This window comes from Orycteropus afer, unplaced genomic scaffold, assembly GCF_000298275.1.
Source record: "Orycteropus afer afer isolate SDZICR_OR568_19922 unplaced genomic scaffold, OryAfe1.0 scaffold00037, whole genome shotgun sequence".
NCBI lineage: Eukaryota > Metazoa > Chordata > Mammalia > Tubulidentata > Orycteropodidae > Orycteropus > Orycteropus afer.
The window spans coordinates 9746368-9763454 of record NW_006921624.1 but is presented as its reverse complement, the minus strand read 5'-3'; the positions used below and the strand labels follow the sequence as shown (position 1 = coordinate 9763454).

The following is a 17087-nucleotide window of genomic DNA, read 5'->3' as shown; positions in this document are numbered from 1 at the left end:
TATTGGCATAGCTAAAAGAAGTTTGTAACACTTGGTGGAGCAGTGCAGAGGCCAGGTCGAGAGGCCAGGGGTCAGGGAGGCGTGCCTCAGGGCATAGCAGAGGGGAGACTGTCCTGATTGAAGAACTGTGTCCTAAGAGCATTCCTGAACCTGAACTGTAACCTGTTACCTCCCTAATAAACTCCATAATCATGAGTATTGTCTATGAGTTCTGTGTAGCCACTGCAACGAAATATCTAACCGAAATATCTAACAAGCTAGTAAAACAAGATGATGCTCTTGTTTTTGTATCTCCTGCTTGATCCACAGTGCTGGATTCAGACCAAAACCTAAACCAAACTCCTATCAAGTTGACTCCAACTCATACCGACCCTATAGGACAGAGTAGAATTGCCCCAGAGGGTTTTCCAATGCTGTAAATCTTTATAGAAGCAGACTGCCACATATTTCTGCCATTAAGCAGTTGATGGATTTGAACCACCAACCTTCTGGTTAGCAGCCAAGCCCCTAACCACTGCACTACCAGGGCTCCTTAATATTTTTGTTAGATAACAATTTTTTACTCTGTAAGACATTGAAGGGGACACAAAGTTCCCTCACTTTTCTGGTGTATCATTCGTTGCTACTTCTTCAGTACATGGTCAAGAAGTGAGAGTCTCCTTAGAAATAATTGAAAATAAAGATAATTCTTTATAGATTATCTAGTATAACACTAGATAGTATAACACGCTCAGCACTTCTCAAGCTGAAAGAACTTAGGAAAAATCTAAGCCTTGAGTTGCAATATTGAAGGATTCTGTGGGCAAAATATTGAATGATGCAGGAAACATCAAAAGAAGATGGAAAGAATACACAGAGACACTGTACCAAAGAGAACTGGTCGATCTTCATCCATTTCAGGAGGTGGCGTATGATCGAGGGTATTGAAGGAGGAAGTCGAAGCTGCAATGAAGGAATTGGTGAAGAACAAGGCTCCAGGAATTGACAGAATACCCATTGAGATATTTCAACAAACAGATGTCCCACTGGAGGCACTCACTTGGTTATACCAAGAGATTTGGAAGACAGTTACCTGGCCAACCGACTGGAAGAGATCCATATTTGTACCCATTCCAAAGAAAGGTGATCCCACAGAATGTGGAAATTATCGAACAATATCATTAATATCTCACACAAGTAAGATCTTACTGAAGATAATTCAAAAACAGTTGTAGCAGTATATTGACAGAGAACTTCCAGAGGTGCAAGTTCGATTCAGAAGAGGATGTGGAACAAGGGATATCATAGCTGCTACCCGATGGATCTTGGCTCAAGGCATGTTTATTTATGTTTTATTGACTACGCAAAGGCATTTGATTGTGTGGATCATGACAAATTGTGGATAACATTGAGAAGAACGGGAATTCCCGAACACTTGATCGTACTCATGAGGACCCTGTACATTGACCAGGAGGCTGTCATTCAAACAGAACAAGGGGACACTGCATGGTTTAAAACCAAGAAGGGAGTGTGTCAGGGTTGTATCCTTTCCCCATATTTATTAAATCTGTATGCTGAGCAAATAATCTGAGAAGCAGGATTATATGAAGAAAAACATGGCATCAGGATTGGAGGAAGAATCATTGACAACCTGCAATACACTGATGACACAACTTTGCTTGCTGAAAGTGAGGATAACTTGAGGCACTTACTGATGAAGATTGAAGAATATAGTCTTCAGTATAGATTACATCTCAATATAAAGAAAACAAAAATCCTCACAACTGGACCAATAAGCAGCATCACAATAAATGGAGAAAAGCTTGAGGTTGTCAAAGAATTCACATTGCTTGGTTCTATAATCGACACCAATGGAAGCAGCAGTCAGGACATTAGATGACGTATAGCACTGGGCAAATTGGCTGCAAAGGAACTCTTTCAGGTGCTGAGGAGCAAAGATGTCTCCTTGAGGACTAAGTTGTGCCTGACACAAGTCATGATATTTTCAATTGCCTCATGTGCATGTGAGAGCTGGACAAGACTGAAGAAGAGTTGATGCTTTTGTGTTGTGATGCTGGCGAAGAATATTGAAAGTACCATGGTCTGCTAAAAGAACTAACAGTTCTGTCTTGGAGGAAGTGCAGCTGAAATGCTCCTTGGAAGCGAGAATGGCCAGACTTCGTCTCACCTACTTTGGTCATCTTGTCAGAAGGGACCATTCCCTGGAGAAGGATGTCATGTTTGGTAAGTTGGAGGGTCGACAAAAGGGGGGAAGGCCTTCAATGAGACGGAATGACACAGTGGTTGCAATGATGGACTCAAGTATAGCAAGGATCATGGAGCTGGCGTGGGATTGGGCAGTGTTTCATTCTGCTGTGCATAGGGTAGCTATGAGTGGGAAATGACTCGATGACACCCAACAGCAACAACAACAGTATAACACTCCCCCCCATATTATCTTTCACCTTGTATTACATTTCCATTGCTGTTGTAAAAAATTATCACAAATTTAGTGGTTTAAAACAATATAAATTTGTTATCTTACAGTTCTATGGATTATAAGTCCAACACACTGGTCATACTGGGCTAAAATCAAAGTATTGGCAAGCCTATGCTCCTTTCTGGAGGCTCTAACGTTGAAAACATTTCTTTGCCCTTTCCAGCTTCTAAAGACTGCCTATTTAAGGAGTCCTCACGGTGCATAGTTAAGCACTCAGCTGCTAAGTGAAAGACTGGTGGTTTGGGCCCATCAGCTCAATGGGAGAATGATGTGGCAGCATGCTTCTGCAAAGATTACAGCCTTGGAAACCCTATGGGGCAGATCTACTCTGCCCTATAGTGTCACTATGAGTTGAAACCAACTCCACAGCAATGGGTTTAGTTTTTCAGATTTGAAGATTACTTCCAGAGCTACACCTTGGCCTGTGGCCCACTTCTTCCACCTTAAAAGCTAGTAATGTTGCATCTCTCTAGCCTCTTCTTCTGACTCCCTCTTCCACATTTAAGGACCCTGCTGGTGTAGTGGGTAAGACATTTGGTTACTAACCTGAAGGTCAGTGGTTCAAGTCCACAAGTTACTCTGTGGGAGGAAGATGAAGCAATCTACTTCCATAAAGATTTACAGACTTGGAAATCCAATGGAGGACACTATGAGTTGGAATTGACTTGATGGCTGTGTTTGTCTTTGTTTTGGTTTTATGATTACATCGAGTGGTGCAGTGGTTAAAATGCCTGGCTGCTAACCGAAAGGTCCAACCACTCCACAGGAGAAAGCTGTGGCAGTCTACTTCCATAAAGATTTTCAACCTTGGAAACCCTATATGGCAGCTCTACTCTGTCAGTAGGGTCATTATGAGTTGGAATTGACTCAACAGCAATGGGTTTGGTTTTGGGATTGGACAATTACATTGGGCCCACCTTGATAATCCAAGAGCATCTCTCTTGTAAGGTCAGATGACTAACAATCTTAATTCCATTTCCAACTTGCTGTGTAAGGTACCATACTATATTTGCAAGTTCTAGGAATTAGGATGTGGACATCACTGGGAGGTGGGCATTATTCTTCCTACCACATATCCTATGGCCCTCCCTAATGTAGGCAACTACACCTGAGGCCTGTATTATTTAGGAAAAGATTACCATAGCACAACCAGAAAACCAAACAGAAAAAAAAAAGGCAAATTGTTTTAGGGAGTGGGAAGCTTCTGAAGTGAGGTCTAGATAGAAGGTGTAAACACTGATAATGCCAGAAAAGGAGAGTGATGGCCATGGACCAGATAAGACAGGAGGTGCCAGAACTGAGAGATGAAGGCTCATCACCAGTCACTCCCTTATCCCTCGAACTTAATGTTCAGCAAGAGGTGGGAGGTAGAAAACCTACTATGACAAGAATTAGTTTTCCCTACCAGTGGATGGAGCAGAACCGAAACAAAATTAATTTATAGAAACATTATAGAAAAGTAGATAGGTTGTGCCTCTGAAATTATGTGGCCCCCACATATCATATCCACTACCCACCAGCCACTCCTCGGAAGGAAGGTTGGGCAATCCTACTTCCGTAGTGATACTGCCTCGGAAACCCAAGGAGGGGTCGCTTTGAGTCAGGGCTGACTCGACGGCACATAACAACAACAACAACAACAACACAATAACATCAGTAGTTTTGATTTAATCATCTCACATATAAATGGCACTTTATAGATCTGAAATCATTGCCAATCATATTCTTAGATTTTCAGAAAACTTGTGAATTTAAGGCGCTATTGTTCCCTATTGAAAGATTGAGAAACTGAGGCCAGTGAGGTCAATGTAGATACAAAAGCCAGTCAATGACCAGAACTTAAGCCCAAATGAACTCAAGCCAGCTTCCTTCCATGGTTCCATTCTATCATTTTGTCTCAGGTCCATGGGAAAGTAACCCAAAACGGTCCTGGAAGTTAAGAATGATATTGAAGACAAGACATGGTCTTGGTCCTCCCTCCTGTCACCTGGCTATGAGACCTTGGAAAGTCACTCTGTTTTCTAAGCCTCATTTCCACATCAGTAAGGGAATCTCTCATTCAGGGTTGTGCAGGTGAGTTACTGGATATGCTTTGAGAACTCTAAAATTTTGGGAAAAAACAAAGTATTATTATTTTTATACCAGATGGGGTTGTTGGGGGAGGTGTATGAGACCAAAGCTGCTCTTTGCAGGCATGATGGAACATTTACAGAGAAATAAAAAAGGTTTTAAATCTCAGTGTAGAAGTAGGTATTATCCTGTCTGTTCTGAAGGCATGGAGAAGAGCCTGTCTTATATCCACCAGACCCTGGAGTCACAGCTTTAACATTAGACCCTTAATCTGGAGAGGAAGGTTTTTGACAACCTCATCAGATTGTTGAATTCTCCCTTAACCTCCAGGGAAATAATGTTCTTGCTCTCTCTTCCTGTGTTTTTTATTTTTTTAAACTTTTTTTCCAGTTTATATTAATGAGGGGGAGAGAGACCCCTGCCTGCACTCTCTCTCTCTCTCAGCATTCTGAAGTTTCATTCTTCTGAGACACTAAGCTCCTCAAGGATAAGGAGTATAATTAGTTGAGGAAAGAGAATTGATGGAAAAAGAGCAAAGAAGCAGATGACTTAATCCTTTCAGAAAAGTCAGCCTCCAGTTTTAGAGACATCACTGATTTGAGATATATTTTTGAGTTCTGTTAGGCCCCGACTAGCAGTATGACTTGGACAAGGTCACCTCTTCTTCACTGGACCTCAATTTTCCAATATGAGAAATGAAGGGGTGAGACACAATATTCTGAAATAGACAGCTCCTGACATGTAGCAACCCAACATCAACAACTCCTTTTCCCGTTGCTTAACCCTCCTTTTCCTTAGGAATCTGCCTTCTTCAGCTCAGTGCAATGGGCTTGAGGTGCACCTAACTCTTGGCCCAAGCTCCAGGCATGATTAGTTTTGGGATAGGGCCAGCCCATTCCCCTGACCTCAGTGATTGGTACAGGAGTGGGCATGTGAACTAAGCTGGTCCAATAATCTGGAGTCCTTTGAGCTTTGGTTGGATGGTCAAGGAAAGAGGTTTCCTTGTCCTCTTAAGATGTTGTGCTGGCCTGAGAATGACATTGTGCTAAGGAAAGCAGAACTTAGAAGAGAAGGGTATCAATGACATTTTTGAGCCCCTCAATCCAACTGTGCCTGGAATTCCTCAGTTATTTAAGCTATTATGTTTCTTCTTTTTGCTTAAAGTAATTTGAGTTGAGCTTCTGTCCCTTGTAACCCAAAGAATCCTAATCAATGAAATTTGCAATTACTTATCCACCTCTAGGTATCTGTTTATCTTTGAATCTAAAATGCAATCTCATTTTATCTCCTCCTATTCTAGAAGCTTCTTTGTATTGGTCTCCTAGCCTTTGTCTATTTCTCCTGCTGGTGTGCAGGTGCTTTAAAGGCAGACTGCTTATTCTGTCCCTCAGATCTCATTCACAGATCCTTACCCCATCTCTCTCCCAGTCCTTCTTTCTTTGTTCCTCACTTACTGATACTGAGATAGGTACTGTTGGGGGTAACTGAGCTGAATCAACAAAGCCCCTGGGTTCTCCCTCAGTTTATTTAGGAGATATAAATTTGAAAATCAGTCTGTACTATAAAGTGTTACAGGTAATATAGATGTGGGTACAGAAAACAGTGATGATCCCTAGAATGGCATAGCCACTTCTCCAAAGGGAAAAGTTTCAAAAGGAGAGACATCTGGAAGTATGTCCATTTGTCTGCAACATGAGCTGGAGAGCAGATTGTTATAGACAGAAGGAATGGCATGGGAAAAAGGTCCTGAGATATTAACTAGGTAAGCATGTTCAGGGAACTGCATCCAATTAGCATCATTTAACTGCTGTAAAATGAAGTAGTGAGAGATGTGAGTGGAGAGGCAGGAAAGGAACAAATCAAGAAAGGCACCAAATTCCAGGCTAAGGAGTTAAGTCCGTAGGGCAATGTTTCTCAAGTGTGCTTCTAACACACCCCAATACACACACACACACACACACACACAAGCTGAAAATGTAGGTTTCTGAAACTCATCTTCTTCTATAGAATTAAAACTTGTAAGGGTAGAACTGTGGAATCTGCATTTTAAGCAAACACCCTAGGCAATTCGTATAACACAAACTGTCATATCTGAGACTTCTGCTGCAGGCAACAGGGAGCCTCACAGATCTTCTTAAGTGTCCTTATTTCACATTTGATACTAAAACCCCCTGCAAACAAGAGCTGTCTCTCCCTCCCCTCTACACTTTCCCTGAGCCATCACTCCATAATTTAAGTTGGCCCATCTTTTTGGGGCAGTTCCCAAAGTGGCTCTTTCAGGAAGGCTTCCATGAAATGTTCTCTTCTGGTCCACAGCAAAGCACATACTGTCTGTACTATATGCATCTCATTGGCATCTACTTCACTGTGTTCACAAAGGGAAGACATGCCACTCCCATGTGGACTGTAAGCTTCCTGAGGCCTGGGGCTCTCCAGGATCTATTTTATGCTGAGCTGAGTCTCTAACACCTCATTTCATTCTTCCAACAATTCCATGAGGTAGTTTAATTATCCCAGACTTATTTGCTGAAGGCCACACAGACCGGAAAGTATGAACAGTGCTTCCTCCTTGACCAGCTCCTCCCTCACAGTGAGGGGACTCCAGCAAATGTCCTTGGTACCTGGGCCAACAACTGGCTAACGAGCACTCACCACACATCCTGAAGAGTCCACCTGGCGGTCAGACACACACTTGAAGTTGCGAGTGCAGCCCCCGTTGTTCCGAGAGCAGTCACGAACTGGCCCAAAGGAGGACAGCAGGTCATTGATGGTTTCAAAGTACGTGGACAGCATCGCTTCTTCCCTTGGAGAGAAAGGGGATGATTAAAATCCAAAGAAATCGGCATCATTAGATTTTTAAAAAATAATAATAATATGCATTAATTATATTTGAAGCCATGATTTCTTATATTTATAACCAGGAAACCAATACATAAATATTTAAGAATAATAAGAAAATAAATAAAAATAAATCACCAGTAGGTACACTATCACTTGATACAGTGCTTGAGTGTAGTTTTGATAAAGAGAAATGGTCTTAGAACTTTATATCCTTTATTTCATTTATTCTCATCACTCTGGAAGGTAGGTATGAGGTTTTCACTTTGCCAATGAGTGAACTGTGATTCATAGAACGTTAAAGTGTCTTGCTGAAAGTCATCCAGATTGTAATGGAGAGGACCCAAAGTTTGTACCAAACTTTGTTCCTGAGTCCAAACATAAAGCTCTTCCCACTGCACAATTCTTAACTTGCTTTATATCTCTTTCTCCAGATTTCAGAGCTCCCCATAGCAACCTGATAAATGGGCACATTCCTACTATTCCCACTTTATGATATAAAATTGAAGTTATAAAAGTTTGTGGAAATACTCCAAATCACACACTTAACTCAAATCATGGTATATAAACAGCACATACAAACACAGGACTTCCTGACCTTAATACACTATTTTTCAGATGCCCTCATACAAGTCATACCATCAAGAATGGTAACAACAAGCATCAGACAGGTCATGGGATCCCAGGCAAATGCATGATACCTCCAAAATGAAGTTCTCAAAAGACAGGACTAGACTAGACACCGCAATCCATGGGTCTGTCAAAAATTCTCTAAGATGGGAGCTACCGTGGGAAGTTTGTAGATGTTGGTTTTTGGAGTCATTGTTGTTGCAGGTGCTGTTGAGTCAATTTTTGACTCATAGCCATTCCGTGTGACAGAGTAGAACTGCCCCATAGGGTTTTCTAGGCTGTAATCTTTATGGAAGCAGATCACCAGGGCTTTCTTCAGTGGAGCTGCTGAGTGGGTTCAAACTGCCAGCATTGAGATTAGCAGCCAAGCACTTAACTGTCGCACCAGTAGGGCTCCTGGGATATCCTAATACAGGGGCATCACTGATGTCCATGGTTGCAGCAGATATTAAGGGAGTGCCAGGATCACAAGCAGTTGGAAGAGACTCTATGTTCTTCCATGACGTGTGTCTAATGGAGTCCAGAGCCCTGAGAGAACGAGCAGTGTAAGCATAGGTAGTTGGAAAAGGCCATTTGTGGTGTCTCTGGACCATCTGTCACCCTTTCTCCTACTTTTCCCTCCTCAGGCTTGGAGCTCTAGGTTGGGTCTCCTAGTTCATTTCCTACTTCCCACATTAACCCTTACTGACCCATCTTTCATACTGATTGCCAGTGAACTTGGCAAAAGTCCCAGCTGGGACCAGATATTCCTCTGCTAAGTAGGTTCCCATTACTTATAGCAGAAAATCTAAATTAGTTACCTTGGCATTCAAAGCTCTTCATAATATGGTCTTCACCTATCCATCCAGGTAAATCTATCTTGTCCTCATACTCTCTATCTACTAACCACAGGCCTCTGAAAACACAATCTTGGTTTAAGTTCCCTAGAAACATACTCTTGAGATGGAGAATTGCATGCAGGGGCCTTATTGGAGAGTTCTCTTGGAAGCTATCTATACCTACAGTAAGATAGGACTGGGCAAAAGAAGATGTTGACCTGCAATGTGGTTGGATCCAAAGCCTCTGTTGATCCTGTGGGAGTTCTGGGCATGGGGTGGCCCTTCAGGAACATCCTGAATTGAAACAAGGGATTCGGCCCTTTGCATCCCTACATCAACCAGTCATTGATGGGCCCAGGGCTACTTTCTAGGAGGGGGAGGTTCCCTGTGATTGAAGGCAACTGACAGTGATGGCTGAAGCTGTGAGTCACCTGCTACTGCTACTCAGAACTGAAGAAGGGATCTGGGTACAGTATGAATCTTCCTCTCTCTTAATTTTCACTCATGTTCTTCCCTCTGTCGGGTATGTTCATCTCCAACTTTTCTATGTAATGAAATCCTAGGAATCATTCAGAACTCTGTCCAAATGCATCCCTTCAATCATATTGATGTCAATCATCAGGACTAGGGTCTCTCAGAGGGACTGTAAGGTTTTGGAAGGCAGGCCTCAAGATTTACTACCCTTCTTTACCCCCCTGTACAGAACCTAGGTAGAATACTTGCTATGTAAATATTTTTCAAATGAAACAAAGAAACATGGGAAGGCAGTAAGTAGTTCCACCAAGATAGTGTTGTTGTTCCACCTATAGGATATCTTCTCCCCAACTCTGCGTTCCCATCTCAAGCCTTCTGTGTTCAGGGTGGAGTACAGAGACAAAGTCTCTCTTCTTGCTCCCATACATGTACAAAGTTCTTTTGTCTTTAACTTGATGCTTCATCTTTCTCCTTTCATCTCCCTGTTTGTTGGCCCCTCCCACCACCATGGCTTCCTAACTTCATGCTGAGTGAAGTCAGGGTGGCAGGTGTTTGGGGGAGAGAGAATGAGCAGTTCCTGAAATGAAGCTCCTGGGAGACTTGCCACTTTTGAGTTATGGCAAGAGCTGAGGATCCTGAAAAGACATTAAGGCTATTCAAATATTAACACTCTTAGAGGGAGATGAAGAAATGGAGAGTGGAGGAGATGAAGAGATAGGGAGGGATGATTTGAGAAAATGAGAGAGCAAGGAAAAAACACGTAGAGAAAATGCTAGAAACAAAAAGAGTGTAACTGAGAAGAGGCAGAGATGCACAGAATCATCCTGAAGTAGAAAGACAGATGGATGGATAGATAGAGAGGTGTTTGATAGACAATATGTACACAGATGCCTATATAGATACAATGATGATAGCTAGAGACAGAGAAAAAGACATGGAGGAGTCTCATATATATGTGGAGATTAAAAGACAGGAAGCTAGAGGCAGAGAAGATAAAAGAAAATAATGGAGATCAAACAGGAGGAAGAAGGAGGGACAAGCAGGAGTAACAAATAGAGATCAAAGGAGAAGGATAAAGCATCAAGGTAAACAACAAAAAAACTGTACATGTGTGGGGGCTAGGAGAGGACAGAAGGGGGGATGAAGGGAGGGGATGGAGGAGAGGGAGAGAGGAAACACAAGAAAGATGAGAGTGGGAAAGAGAGAGAGGACAGACTAGGAAATTGAAGAGAAAGACTGAGTGGAAAAGAACACACATTCAACAGAGACAGAGAATGGCACAAGGCAGCAGAGACAGAGGAGAGAAACGAGCTAAAAAGGGCAACTTCCAGTGGATCCCAGAGACAGCTCAGGCTACACATGTAGTGGTGCTGTTTGGTTGGAAAAGGATTGATTCTGCATAAACATCGGTTATGTGGGGGGAGCATTACTTCAAAAACCAAGACCTGATGTAGTGCCCCTTACTAAGTCAAGAGAAGTGATTGTGTCAAGTAAGGAAATGAAGAATCTGGATGCAGAGAGAGAAAGAGCTTAAGGCAGATGCTGGTGTTTTCTTAAATCTGGGACCTCATTCCTGCTGCTGAGTCTAGGGTTTGGGGTTTGTTGGTTGTTAGAGCTGCCTCAAAAGCAAGAGGCAAAGGGATTAATGGAATAGCACTGGGCAGAGGTGGGGTGGGTGATGAGCCTCACACTGGGCAATCAGGACATCTGGGTGCAAGTCCCACCTTTGTCAGACAACAACATCATCACCGACATCATCTTACACATCGATGGGCCAACAACTGTGCTCGGTTCTTTATGCATGCTACTTCCTTCACCGTTAAACAGCCCCATGAGGTCTACAGTCTTGCTGCTATTGTGTAGCTGGAGAAAGTGGGTCTCAGGGAAGATAAGTCCCTTGCTCTGTTTCATACAGACAGGATGCAGGGATGCCAGGGACTGCACTCAGATCGGCCTGCTCTGTCCTAGTCTCTCACCCATCACAGTTAAGCTTCCTTAACTTGTTCTGTGTCCTTGGGCAGGACAGAGCTCTTGTAAAGGTAAAGGTGGGGAATCTGTGTCCCGTTCCCCTGTGTCTTAGAGGAGGACGACCTGGAAGGGCAGTCTGTATGTTCTTTGTGTACCTTCCAGAGCCTGACTCTCAGCCTGTGCTTGTGGCCCACGTTAGCCCCAATCCGTGTAGAATGGAAGGAGGAAGCACATTACTTTACTCTTTTGGGCTGCCATAACAAAGTACCTCTGTCTCCTCATATGTAAAATTGGAACAACATTGGTCTCTCTCACAACCTCATTGAACAGATTATTGTGACGGTACAATGGTATGAAGCCTAAAAATGTGTTTTGCATACTCTAAAACCCACTGCATACTTAGTCATCATTTGTTCACTCAACAAATATTTGAGCACCTACTGTATGGCAGATACTGAGCTGATGCTTAGTCTGGCTCTTCTTTGGCCTCTCTGTGCCTGCTTCTGCACTCCTTAAGTCTAGACATTGTTGAAGATGTTCTCCAAGCCCCTCTTTAGCTCTGACATCCTACTTCTTTCTGTCTGATAATACCAGTTTCAAAACTGAGTCAGACAGACCTCACGAGGCTGGGTGAGGCTGCCATTTCCTCATTACTTGATTGGTCAAGTGCAAATACATCACCTGGCTCCCATTTGGCCAAGAGAGCCTGAGCCCCACGCAGGGTGAGCATTAGGCAGGGCAGCTGAGAACAGATGCTAACATGGCCCGCTGTTAATCAACACCAGGAAAGGTCTGTGTCACTCACAGAGAGGTGTAAATGGATGACTCAGGGCAGAGACAGTGACAAGCCCCCCACAGATGCAGACTAATCATTCCCTGGTAACAACAGGCAGCCTTGTTTCCTAAGCTCCCAGGGAGGAAGGAACCTTGATCAGAAGCATGCTGTCTTCCCCAACCCACCCCACAGTTTTGGGAGACTTCTCAGCACCCAACAGCAGGACTGACAGTGTGGAAAAGCAGATATGAGGACAAGTCACTAAAACTCTCTGAACCTCCATTTTCTCATATGAAAAATGAGGATATTAATACTTAGCTAGCAGAGTTAGCATGAGGAATAAATTAGATAATGCATGTAAAATGCCCAACATCCAGTAACTGCCTAGTTAAAAAAAAAAAAAAAACCAAAAAACAAACTCACAGCTGTCAAGTTGATTTTGACTCACAGCGACCCCTCCTTGGGTTTCCAAGGTGGTATCACTATGGAAGTAGATTGCCCAGTCTTCCTTCCAAGTGGCTGGTGGGTTTGAACCACCGGCCTTCTGGTTAGCAGTCAAATGCCTTAGGCACTACACCACCAGAGCTCCCATGCTTATTAAGCATTCACTCTTTGCCAAAAAATGTATTGGTTGATACATGTGTCAACTCACTTGATCTTCACCAAAACACAATGTGGCAAATGATATTATCACCCCCATTTTATAGAAGAAGAAACTGAGGCACCATTTTGAAGATTAGGCTATTTGAGACCAAATAAGATAACGTAGGGAAAGGCATTGACACATGTTAACTGCTTTATAGGGATGAGTTGATACAAGGCTTCCAGGCAAACGAACAAGAATGAGCTGGTATAAGCCACAGAGGTGGGTCTGGGACTTTTTAAAAAAGTCAGAGCTATTCAGCAATAGGAATGCTGCCTCCCAAGGTACTGCTGCTGGCCAGTGCAGGTGTGCAAGCTGAGGATGGCTGACCATTGTCTGGGCTGGTGATGCAGAGGAGTCAAATTCCGGGGGAAGGAATGTACACTATTGTAATAATAGTAACAATAAATGAACTAATCTTTATTGGAGGACCCCTGGTGGCATAATGGTTAAGTGCTTGGCCACTAACTGAAAAGTCTGCAGTTAGAGCCCACAAGTCACTCTGCAGGAGGAAAGACCTGGAGATTTGCTCCATAGAACATACAGCCTAGAAAACCATATGTTGTTGCTGTTGTGAGGACTTATAAATTGAGAAGGAGTCCCTGGATAGTGTAAATGGTTAATGACCTCTGGCTGCTAACTGAAAGGCTGGAGCGTTCCGTCTACCCAGAAGCACCTCAGGAGAAAGGTCTGGCAATCTATGGCTGGAAAACCTGCCACTAAGAACCCTGTGGAGAACAGTTCTGTTCTGATACACATGGGGTCACCACGGATCAGAGTCGACTTGATGGCAACATGGATGACTCTCATTTAATTTTCATTCTAGCTCTATAAGGTAATACTATTAGTATCCCTAGTTTGTGGATTTAAAAAGAAATGCACACAGCCCAGTGGTTAGAGAGGTGAAGGGTCTTGTATCAAACAGTACAGCAGAGTGGCAGAGCCATGGTTTCACCCCGGGTGTGTCTGATGAATCCTGCGAGTTTCTTACTTTCCCCTTTAAGATCCTTTACCACCCAGAAGATTCTGGGACTGATTTTCCAGCTGACACTTATCATTCCCCTTCCGCTTGCAATTATAGTTTGTACTAAATTAGGTCGAGAATACACGTTGCTCTGCCGAGTGGTCTCATGGCTTCCTGTGAGTGTCTTGTTGTACCCTCCCTGGGTGCGGAGAATCCCCCTGGCTCACATCCACCAGCACACGGGGCATGCTGCAGCTGCTCAGTGAAAGAGGATTGGAGGCAAAGGGGCATAAGGGGACAAATAAAGCCTCTCCACTGTGTGGTCATGGTAACAAGGAAAAGCTGATTGCCAGTGTCCATAGTCCATCTGTGAAATGGGACAAGAATATTCAACTCACAGGGTCTTCTTTGTGTGCGTGTGTGCTTTGGGCGCCAGTTTACAAGGCAGATTTGTTTTACATTGCACAGTTCATGCACAGTTGATTTCATGGCCCCGATTAATCCCCAACCATAAAAATCTCTTCTCCCCTCTCCTCCCTGTAACTACCCCCTCCCCGTGCCCTTCTTCTCTACGCATCACTCTTGTCCAGCTCTCTCTATATGTGAATGCTGCCCTTCTCCTGTCTCATGGTTGATTGATCTGAGGGGTGCATCTCCCTAGTGTAGGTGGGTACATCTCCCTGGAGTATGTGTTCTGCACTTAGGTCTTTTTATTTTTGGGCTGAGAGCCAAACCACAGAAGTGAGTCTGTTTCTGGGTCTCAAAGAAAACGTGGGGCCATAGCCTTGGGGGTTCCATCAGTCTCTATCCACCCAGCAATTCTGGTCATTTTTGTGTTTTTTAATTTTGTCAACTCATAGGGTCTTATGACGATTCAATGAGATAAAGGAACTCTGGTGGTGTAGTGCCTAAGGCATTTGACTGCTAACCAGAAGGCTGGTGGTTCAAACCCACCAGCCACTCCTCAGAAGGAAGGTTGAACAATCTACTTCTGTAGTGATACTGCCTTGAAAACTGAAAGAGGGGTTGCTATGAGTTGGATCTGGTCATTTTTGTGTTTTTGAATTTTGTCAACTCATAGGGTCTTACGAAGATTCAATGAAATAAGAGATGTAAAAGACCCTCATCATCATCAGGCCCAAACCAAGCCCTCACTAAAGGGCAAAAGCACATGGCAAATGCTTTATAAAGATTGACTTGGAAATGCATTTATTCATTTAACAAATATTTGCCCAGCACTCACTATGGGCTTGGATGTTAGGTATAAAGACAGACATGGCCTCTGTCCTGGAGCATACAGGCTTACAGTTCAGTTAATGGAATGGAGACACTTGACAATTATCTCTTTCTCTCTCCTTCCTGTCTCTGTTTCTATCATCTCTATCTCTCTCTCACTGTCTCTGCCATCTCTATTTATATGATCTCTATCTGTATATTTCTACAATTACAAACAAAGGAGCCCTGGGGCACAATCGTTAGGCAACCGGTTGCTAACCAGGAACCCATACAACAAACAGCTCCATGGAGAAAGACCTCGTGGTCTGGTCCCATAAAGATTTGTTCTTGTTCTTGATAGGTGCCATCAAGTCCATTTCAACCCATGGTGACCCCATGTACAACAGAACAAAACACTGCCCGCCCATTTCTGCACCACCCTCATAATCATCGCTCTGTTTGAGCCCACTGTTGTAGCCAATGTGTCAATCCATCTCATTGAGGGTCTTCCTGTTTTTTGCTGACCCTCTATACCTTCCCACACATGATGTCCTTTACCAGGGACTGGTTCTCCCTGATAACCTGTCTGAAGTATGTCAGAAACCGTCTTGCCACCCTACCTTCTTAGGAGCATTCTGGATGTACTTCTCCCAAGACAGATTTGTTTGTTCTTCTGGAAGTCCATGGTATATTCAACTTCCTTTGCCAACACTATAATTCAAATGAATCAATTCTTTGATCTTCCTTATTCATTGTCCAGCTTTTGCATACATACGAGACGATTAAAAAGTCCATGGCTTGAATTAGTCACACCTTACTCTTCAGAGTGAGATGCTCAGTTTTTAATACTTTAATGAGGTCTTTTGTAGCAGATTTGTAAGTAATATGACAGTTTGATTTTTTTGAACTGTTGTTTCCATGGGTGTTGATTATAGATCCAAGTAAAATTCCTTTGACAATCCTCTTTGACAATTTCAGTGTTTTCTCCATGTATCATGATATTGCTTATTGGTCCAGTTGTGAGGACTTTTGTTTTATTCATATTGAAGGCTGTAGTCTTTGATCTTCATCAGAAAGTGCTTCAAGTCCTCTTCAGTTTCAGTGAGCAACATTGTGTCATCTCCATATCGCAGACTCTTCCTTCAATATTTGTCATATTCTTCTTCATATAGTCTAGCTTCTCAGATTATTTGCTCAGCATACAGATTAAGTACGGTGAAACAACAGAAACACAAGGTACATCTTTCCTGAGTTTAAACCACACAGTATCCCCCTGTTCTGTAAAGATTATAGCTTAGAAAACCCTATAGGGAAGTTTACATGGGGTTGCTATGAGTCAGAATTGACTCAATGACACCTAACAACTATAACAAACTACAAACTGTGATAAATACTTAAAAATACAGGTCAGTGAGAGAGCATACTCACACTCAATGAAACTGGGCAGAGAAACTTTTATGAATAGCAGTGGAACATTCACCAATATAGTGCCAGAAGATGAGCTCCTCAGGTTGGAATGCACTCAAAATATGACTGAGAAAGAGCTGCCTCCTCAAAGTAGAGTCAACCTTAATGATGTGGATGGAATAAAGCTCTCAGGACATCCATTTGCTGATGTGGCATAATTCAAAATGAGAAGAAACAGTGGCAACTATCCATTAAAACTGGAACAAGGAATATACAAAATATGAATCTAGGAAAATGGGAAGTTGTCAAAAATGGAATGGAAAACATAAAGATTGATATCCTATACATTAGTCACCTGAAATCGACTAGTATTAGCTATTTTGAATTGGACGATCATATGGTCTACTATGCTGGAAATGACAAATTGAAGAGGAATGGCATCACATTCATCATCAAATAGAACATTTCAAGATCTATTCTGAAGTACAATGTGGTCAGTGATAGGATAATATACATACACATACAAGGAAGACCATTTAATATGACCATTATTGACACTTATTCATTCACCAAACACTAAAGCCAAGGAGCTCTGGTAGTGTAGTGCCTAAGTCACTTGACTGCTAACCAGAAGGCTGGAGGTTCAAACCCACCAGCCACTCCTCAGAACGAAGGTTGGGCAATCTACTCTGTAGTGATACCGCCTCAGAAACCCAAGGAGTGGTCACTATAAGTCAGGGCTGACTTGACGGCACATAACAACAACAACAGCACAAAGCCAAAGATGAAAAACTTAATTTTTTTTA

The 17087-nt window shown here is 42.8% G+C and overlaps 1 protein-coding gene across 1 annotated transcript in view; it reads right to left on the bottom strand.

Moving 5' to 3' along the window:
- Positions 1-17087, bottom strand: part of ASTN2 (astrotactin 2) — a 1259674-nt gene that overhangs the window by 534206 nt on the left and 708381 nt on the right. Inside the window, exon 13 of the mRNA XM_042780380.1 lies at positions 7202-7352. Coding sequence (XP_042636314.1) covers positions 7202-7352 — 151 coding nt within the window. The remainder of the gene's footprint in view (positions 1-7201; positions 7353-17087) is intronic.